The sequence below is a fragment of the Mus pahari genome, chromosome X, assembly GCF_900095145.1.
Source record: "Mus pahari chromosome X, PAHARI_EIJ_v1.1, whole genome shotgun sequence".
NCBI classification, from domain to species: Eukaryota; Metazoa; Chordata; class Mammalia; order Rodentia; family Muridae; genus Mus; species Mus pahari.
This window is the reverse complement of record NC_034613.1, coordinates 32,865,711-32,874,386: the sequence shown is the minus strand read 5'-3', so window position 1 is coordinate 32,874,386 and position 8,676 is coordinate 32,865,711. Positions and strand designations below refer to the sequence as shown.

The window sequence follows — 8,676 nt, the reverse complement described above, 5'->3', positions numbered from 1 at the left end:
TCTCTCTCTCCCTCTCTCTGAGACAGGGCTTCTCTGTGTAGCTCTGGCTGTCCTGGAACTCACTTTGTAGATCAGGCTGGCCTCGAACTCAGAAATCCACCTGCCTCTGCCTCCTCTTTTGGTGTTCTAAACCACTCCAGCAGCCTTTTGTCATCAAGCCTGTGCTGCTAACAGCAGCAGGAAAGTCACTTTTAGAACACTTGGTGGGTATGAGGGTGCTCCAGATGACAGACAGAAACCAGTAAATGGTAAGAGCTCAGGGTGAGACTCTACTAGTGTTTTTAACTTGTATTTTGACTACTTAAAGGATTTTAATCAAGCAGCTTAAGAATGGCTGTGTGGGCTCAGTAAACACACTAAATTAAGTTTGATTTTTTTTTCCACTTAAACAGTGGCAAACCCAAGCAATTGCGTTATTGAAGGGGATTTAGCTTGAGGGGATAATCGTTTTCATAGGTGGGTAGCCAAAGTTGTAAATATAGTAAAATCTAAACTCCAACAGACTCCTATGCACAGGGAACATGAACTTAAGAAGCTGACAAATTTTAAGCAGAGATGACATTTAGTTTAACTGTAATTTTACAAATTGTTTGAGATGGGAGGCTTGTTACATTTTAAAGTATTTTCATCTGATCGACTCATCTAAATTTGTAACCCATTTGAAGATTATGTTTGAGCAGGAACTTGTCAGCCACTATTTCAAAGCAAGGGGGGAAGGAAGAAAAAGGCAGAGATGTACCATGCAGACCGTACAAGAAGCAGACGTGATCTGCTCCCTGCTCCTTGCCTCAAGCCTAAAACTCTAGTGGCCTTCAGCAGGCATTTCCTCCCGAAACGTGTTAGAAAAAAAGAGTGGAACAGAAGTAAGGTGGACAATAGAAATACAATTGCTGTGTGTTGGGGAACAGGGATTAAACTGCTCTATTGGCTTTACTCTATGAGATGTTTTTTGTCTGCCATGGTTAAGATCTGGAGAAAGGGATGGGGACTATTTAAATCAGGGCAACAACAAGCAGGGACACAACAGGATCTTCTCATTTCTTTATCCAGAACAGATGTCCCAGTATGGGTCTATTGATTTGGACTCCTTGTTCTTGGGGAGCTGAGGGATTTCAAGATCCACTGAAGACAAACAGGCATCTGGGGAGCTGGATGAAGGCCGTGTGATGCTAAATATGGTTGGGAATATTTCCTCACCTCTCTTCTCAGAATAGCAGACTTTCATGTATCATTAATGCCCTTCCCTGGAGTCTATGTGTCCGTTCAGTAGAAGAGCACTTTTATCAAACCATCAGTCCTTTCTGCCAGAGCCCAGTGTAATCACCTGAAGATTAGCAGTGAATGCATAGTATCTGATACTGGATCCTTGCTTCTCCGCCTTTAACTGGGAGGACAGATTGACTCTCTGCCTTTGTTAATGGAAAATAAATCTGTTTGAGGATAGTGGCAATCTAAGGTAATTTCCTACAAGCAATGCAATGTCACTGTAAGTAGTATCTGCTGAGTTGCCATTTCTCCTGGGAGGGAGAAATAATTCTGGGACACCCAAGGTCCATGACTTGGAATCTTCATGCCAACCTCATCTTCATTCCTGAGCTTTCTGCTATTTTCCAAGTCAGAAGAACCAATCTGTATGATATTGTTCCCGACCTTTCCAAAAGCAATCCCACATCATCTTTATTCTCAATTCTAGGTGCTAAGAACATAAAGAATGTGGCAGTGATCCACTGGGAGGTGTCCTCTTCATAAATGGGGCTCCAATTTCCTCCTAGCCCATTTCTTGCCTTTTTTTTCTTTAAAAAAAAAAAAAAACCTTGTTAGGTCATATATCTTCTGAGGACAGAATCTTCTAGCTATTTATGTTGTATTTTTAAATATTTCAAGAGATAACTAGAGATTAGTATTGCATTGCCCTAGAGGGTACATAGAAATGTAATGAGTATCTTAGATGGAATCGCTCATAATCCAGCTAGAATGCAAGCCGTTTACCCTGAAGCTATGAAGAAGTGACATATCTGACTGCGGTAATATCAAGATTCCCATACACCGAGAAGCTTAGTGAGTGGAGCCAATGTAAGCCAGTGGATAGAGCACTAAACCAAGCATACTGGTATTCAAGTTGCCAAACTGTGATTTTTGTGCTATTGTCAAAATTTGCCACCACCCTCCTCCCTGCGAAATCGCTGTCACTCTAGTGCTCCAGCAGGCTTCAATTTCTTGGTTTACTCAATGGGCAATGCTAATGTTTGGGCCCTGGTGGGTCTCCTAGTCATCTGTGAAAATGAATTAGGTGTTTGGCTAAAGAATATTTAAGAATCCTGATAGCCACAAAATGTTCTTTTAAAATGCCCTCTTAAAACACTTGCTATTTGGGAGCAGTAAAAACTGGTGGCGTGTGAGCCATTTGAGCTGGAATGATTACTATGTGGCAGTGTTACAGAAATCCAGCTCAAAATCAAAATTGCTAAAAGCAGGTGGACAGTTTCAAGACCACAATGTTCTGAAGGGCTTACGTAATGGGGAACATTGTATGCTGCTGACGTTTGTTTCAAAAATAACCTTCTTAGAGATACAAGGTGCCCCAACATCAACTTTGATTTGAATTTTCTTTAGAGGAAAAAAAATTCAGGAAGCTTCTGAAAAGAGACTAATTGACTTCTTTATTCTTTACCAAACTCAATTTCTTTTGACTTTTTCTTGAGACTTCATCGCAGATACGGTAATAATGTCTTTGGCAAAGCTTTCTCCAGCTCTGTCTTCCTTTCATGTTCTGGTCGACACTACATACAAAAGGTATAGGAGGCAGTACTGGAAAGACAAAACTGTGTCTATCTCTGTCATTTTCCTGCTAAATGCAAGTCGTAATTTTCCTGTTCTCCATCTTTTGTCCATTAAGCACTCTGGGAAGTCATCAGTTTTTTTCCTCTCTCTCTCTCTCTCTCTCTCTCTCTCTCTCTCTCTCTCTCTCTCTCTCTCTCTTTTTTGAAGCAACTTGCAAACCACCAGAGGTCAGGACTGCCAGGAATGCAAGCCTGCGGTTTCATGCCCCCGCCATTTCTATCATGTACAGAGATGTTGAAAAGTTTCTAATGCCAAAATATTAAAAGTTCTCCATGAAGATGAGGGCACATTTAGCTTCTGCTATCCTCCTCTCTGATAGCAAGCTCTCCCTCCTAGCATGACAGGAAAGTCTAGTTTTTCTCTTCCTAGGTTTTAGAGGAAAGTGTAGTTTGACAGTCTACTTCAGTGGATTGGTTGGCTGTCAGTTGTCCAGGATCACTTTGTATTATTTCAGCTTAGAAAACATCAGAGACTTCTTCTAGGTCAGGAATGGGGGAGAGGATGTGCCTTTAAGAGCCTTCCCTGGCAGAAAGGAAAGCTCTTCCCAGAGCAGCAGGAGAATGAGAGAAAGGTCACTTCAGAAATCTCACCTTTTCAAAGCTGAGGAGATGAAGTCTGAATTACTAAACAAAGCACTCTGTATTTCTCAAATTCCCTCACTTACAAATAGAAGAAGTAGAGAGAGAAAGGGATGTGTGGAGATTAAATCATGCAGCAGAGAGGACATCCCAGTGGAGAAACCAAAACACCATGAGAGTGCTGCACTTCATCTGAACAATGTCAGGAAATCTCTTATCCTACACCACCATGCCTGACATCTTGCTCAATGCTAGGAGGGCACTGATCTATTTCCAGACTGCGCTAGGTTTCTTTGGAGACACTACAGGGCTCTGACCATTCTGTTTGGATGGGCTGGCGAACTGATGGACTAGATCCGCTAACTGGAGCAGTATTAATTTATACCTCAATTTCTTTCCATGCTATTGAAGCCTCGATAACGTCGCTCAAGAATGGCCAAGGCACCAAAAGATTTTCATAATAAATCTCAAATATTATTCCTGATGGAATGGGCCCCAAACAACTTTTACTAGGGGATGGTGTGGTGAACTTATTCAAAGCACATGAACATCATAGATCCAAGGCACTGTGTCGTTGTTATAGTCAGAATGTTTGTGCCTCTCTTTATATGTTCAAATTGTAATCTGTAAAGTAATTTTATTAGGAAATGAGGTATTATGAAGTGGTTACTCTATGAAGCAGAACTCTCATAAATAGGTTATTTATATAAGAGGCTTCAGAGACTAATTGCCCTTTCCCTAATGTGAGGATGCAACAAGTAGGTACAATTTGTGAGCTAGAAAGCTCATCATTACTAGACAATTAAATCTTTGATCATGAACTTCTCAACCTCCAGAATAGTAAGAAATCAATATCTGTTGTTTGTAAGCCACAAGTCTAACATACTTTCTTATAGCAGCCTGAACAACTAAGACAGGCCCTGCAGGATGTTTGCTCTTTGGAATGTAGCTTCCATTCTTAGCTTAAATAGTCTTACATATACAATGAGGTTACTAATGGAACTTCTTCAAACACATGTTGTGAAGATTAAGGTGCAGAATGTGTGTAAAGTACTTAGCACAGTAGGTAGCAGCCAGTGAACACTCTATAAGTGCTAGCTAATAATAACAAAAATATTGCCTTATTTTTCCCACCATGAGCTAACTTTAATGAAGCTTTGTCAACCATTATTGTGTACAGGTATTGATTCATTAGGGCAAAGAGTGGGTTTTCCCTATGTAATGTACTAAAGTGCAGGGAGAGCTATAGGCAAGACAATAAGTTTTGAATGTTGGGGAGATAAGGACAAGAAAGAAAACATTGTCACCTGGAAAGTGAGAGGCTAGTGCTATGTCAAAATGGTTAAGAGATGCTTAGGGTCCTCAGAAAGCAACTGAGTTGTCTGTCCCTCTCTGGAACTGGAAAACCTCTTTTTCATCTCTTAGTTCACTTGTGTCTCATCTGCAACTCAGTCCTGCCCCAGTTCCCAGGGCCAACCTTGACCTAAGACAGGTGGTGATTGGCTCAGGCCCCACAGATGGAGGAGGGGGTTCAAGTTACTGTGCTGTTTGTCTGGCAAGAGGACAGTGTCCCAGTTTTGATACCTGGGGCCCAGCCTCATTTTAAGCCTTAGTTCCCATTCTGTGTCCTCATTTTTAGAAATAAGCTCCATCTCTTATGCTGGTTTCCAAAGGCCTATTCTAAAAAACATATTGAGTGACCCCAGTAGTCTTTTATGATTGAGTGACGCCCTAGTTGTGCTGGCTACCACTGGAGTCATTTTCCTGATCCTCCACCCAATAGATACATAGGTGTTTGCTTCTTACCAACTGTGAGTTTCTCAGCACACATACCTCCAATTCATTTATCTTCTCAGTATCTGACGTCTAACAGGTACCAATTATAGCAAGTGATTCTTGTCTAGTAGAACAAAATATCTTCTGATATTTAGATTAGATCTGAACCTTGGTTATTAGAGATTGGTTTATGAAATGGGTAGTTCTGGTGGCCAATTGTACTTATTCTCATATACTTCATTGCTCTGCTTAAGATCTAATCTTCCCTGAGACCAAAGCCATTTAAAACACCAAGGACCTGTGACAACACCACTATAGTCTTCTTCAAGTTTTATCCTGTTTTTTTTAAAGTGGGGAATTACAATAATGTAGAGCTGATTTGTTAGTGCAAAACTAGAGGTAGGGATACAGCTAAATGATAGACAGATGGCAAAAACCTTAACTAAGATAATATCAACGTTTGGAACAAAGAGTGCTTTTAGATTTGAAAGACTTAGTAGGACTCATAGTGCAGACTGGTTCATTAGACATGAGGGGACCAATGATGAGAGATGGAGATACTGCCAAGGAACTACATTGGTAGGTAGGTCTGGTACCTAATTCAGTGAAACACAGAGGAATAAGGAAAAGACTCTCAATAGAGGGCAGACTGTGCTTAATGTGGCCAAATACAGTCCCTCAATTTTATTTTCCTTTTTGTAAAATAACCTTGTTGCTCAAAGGATGCTACTAATAGTCTCCCTTTCCTGACCTCAACAGCATGAGCAACTATGTCTTTACAGACTTGAAAACTCTGAAATCTGATAAATCTTAAGACTGAACATTAGATCCCCTCATTTTCTTGTTAACTGAAAAGAATAGAAATAGATAACAGTGGAATTGAAAATACTTACTCCATAGACAAGTTCCCCAACCATGCCATTCCATATTTTAGTCTCTGGATCCCTTGCGCCATATTTCCCATCACCGACAATGGACAATTTGTATTTGATCCTTACGTGTTTGGCTATTTCATAGGCTAAATCGACACAATAGCCTTCATAGCGCTCATTTCCTTCCAGTTGCTCATGATTCTTTTTATACATTACATATGGTGATTCCTTAGAGACCAGAACAAAAGAACAAAGGGTTACTCTTATCCATTTTTCCCCAAGATGCAGTAAATGTAATAGGAAGACACTTTCCTCTCTGTTCCTATTGAGGCTCGGTGTATGGAAATTTTTTTTTTTTAAGTTTTGACTTAATAAGGGAGCCTCAATCAACTATTCATGGAGCCATGTATTCCTTGGAGCCCCAAACTGATGATTTAACGAAGTAGAGAAACATTTAAGATTTTTTTTCCCCAGAATTTGAAAGCAGGACTAGTTTTCACCAGTGAAGTCTTTTGATGTAGTCGAATTGGAAAGTACTATCTCCTTTGGTATATAAAGAGGATTTGCCTTTGATTTTCAGGATGTATTAGGTAGGGGCTCCAGCCAGCTCAGGCAGGGCATAGGGAAACACTGTAGTCCTTGTGAAGCTGGGGTGCTTGGCTGGCTCTTTTTTCCATCTGAGGTCCACCATACAGTTCTTAGGATAAAGTGAAGAAGAGAATTTGATAGTGCTGTTTAAATGCCATACTTGTTTTTACCTGAGGTACACACTTCATTAAAAAAAAAAGACAGCTTTTGGAAAACCATTTGGAAACAACACTACTCCATTACATGTCTATAGTGTATTGTATTTTGTGGAATACTTCTATATAGCTAACTGTGCCTTTGAAATGGTCCTAAGACAGGTAAGAGGTTATTATTTATGTCCATTCTACAAATTGCAAAAATAAAAATCTGAGGATTAGAGACTTGCACAGTTATACAAAGGAATGTTAGATCCAATATTAGAACATTAACTGATTTTCTTTTTTTTCACAATACAACCCTACACAATGAAGAATTAGACTTTATATTCTGGTGAGGCACCATTCTTTTAGAAGCGAAGTAGAAGAGGACAATGACATGTAAAATTGTTCCTCATTCATTCATTCATTCATTCATCCATTCATCCATTCTCTTCCCTCACTTGTTCTCTGTCTTTCCTTTCTGAGTATATTGCAAATGAGCCCATACCATGTTGCTTAGGTAGAGGGCAAAGGGACAACTTGCAGGGGTTAGTTCTTTCCTTCACCTATATAAGTTCTGGCCATCAGACTCAGATCATTAGGCTTGGTGGCAAGCACCTTCACCCACTGAGCCATTCCCTCTATCCCTCTTTTCTTTTCTTCCTTTTGAGTTTTTTGTAGAATCTTCACACATACTTCATTCTGGATGATTACCCACCTCTTCCTTTGCCTCCACACTTACCCCAACCCCTCTAGATGATTTTGTCCACAGTATTTTTCCTTTCATGTTGATATCACATGTGATCAATGTCCCCTACCTCATTAACCCCTCCCATTAATATCTCTTTGCTCTTATAGGCCTGCTATCGTGTGTCTTGATCTTTACTCGTACTTATTCCTATATTTAACAACTGGAAATTAGCATCTGAATATGAGAGAAAGAGCATGTAGTATTTGCTTTTCTGAGCCTTGGTTATACTACTTGGCATACTATTTTCAAGTTTTGAAAACTTTCCTGGAAATGATATAATTTAATATTTCTTTATGGATGAATAAAATTCCATTGTGTATAATGGCAAAAGAATGGTGCCTCACCAGAATATAAAGTCTAATTCTTCATTGTGTGGAGGTGCTTGAGGGTTCCTGAGCAGCTGTTGTGTTAGAACTTCTGCATGCTTAAACTCAAGACTAGATGAATAACATTTTTAGAACTGTTCACAATACTTAGAACTGATTAATACCTAGAACTATTCAGAAAGCCTCCCTACTGTCTGTACACACTTACCAGAATGGTAGTCACTACGATGGTCCTGTTCTCTGAGGATGAGCTGTCATTGCTGATTTGCTGATCTGAGAAGGGCACAAACCTTTCATACTCGTTCCAGTAACCAGCCTAGAAAGAACAGACATTTCATCTGGATGCCCATTTTTCTCTCAAGAAATACTAAGTGGATTTTAGGAAGCTTGACATTTATAAGGATTGATACCCTGGTCCTATCTATGTTTTTACTGCCCTCAGGACAAAAAGGACACATCCAGAAGTGTGCTTGCCATTCCTTTATCTTGAAGATTCCTTTCCTCACTTCACCTTTACCGACAGTTCTGCCAAATAATTGAGCCTGCTGTGTAATGACCACTTTTTCTATTATTACCTTTCTACAGAAGAAAAATGTTTGGGATTGCAGAAAGCTGATACAATGAAGTCAAAAGCCAGTTAGTAGCTGGTAGATATGATGCAAGATAGTATATATTCTAAAGGTTTATCATATGGCTACAAAATCCCCCTTATGTCTAACTCAATTGTTAGTGAGTTAGAAGCTAACTGGCCATATACAATTCAGCTATGAAGAAAGATATTTTTTCTCAAGTACTTTGGGTGGTGGG

At 39.8% G+C, this 8,676-nt stretch overlaps 1 protein-coding gene across 5 annotated transcripts in view; it reads right to left on the bottom strand.

Annotated features, from left to right (window-relative positions):
- Gria3 (glutamate ionotropic receptor AMPA type subunit 3) overlaps positions 1-8,676 on the bottom strand; it is a 267,089-nt gene that overhangs the window by 70,528 nt on the left and 187,885 nt on the right. For all 5 annotated transcript variants that reach the window (XM_029533969.1, XM_029533970.1, XM_021188554.2 and 2 more), the window contains 2 exons: positions 8,078-8,185; positions 6,089-6,295 (listed from right to left, as the gene is read on the bottom strand). In XM_029533969.1, coding sequence (XP_029389829.1) covers positions 6,089-6,295; positions 8,078-8,185 — 315 coding nt within the window. The remainder of the gene's footprint in view (positions 1-6,088; positions 6,296-8,077; positions 8,186-8,676) is intronic.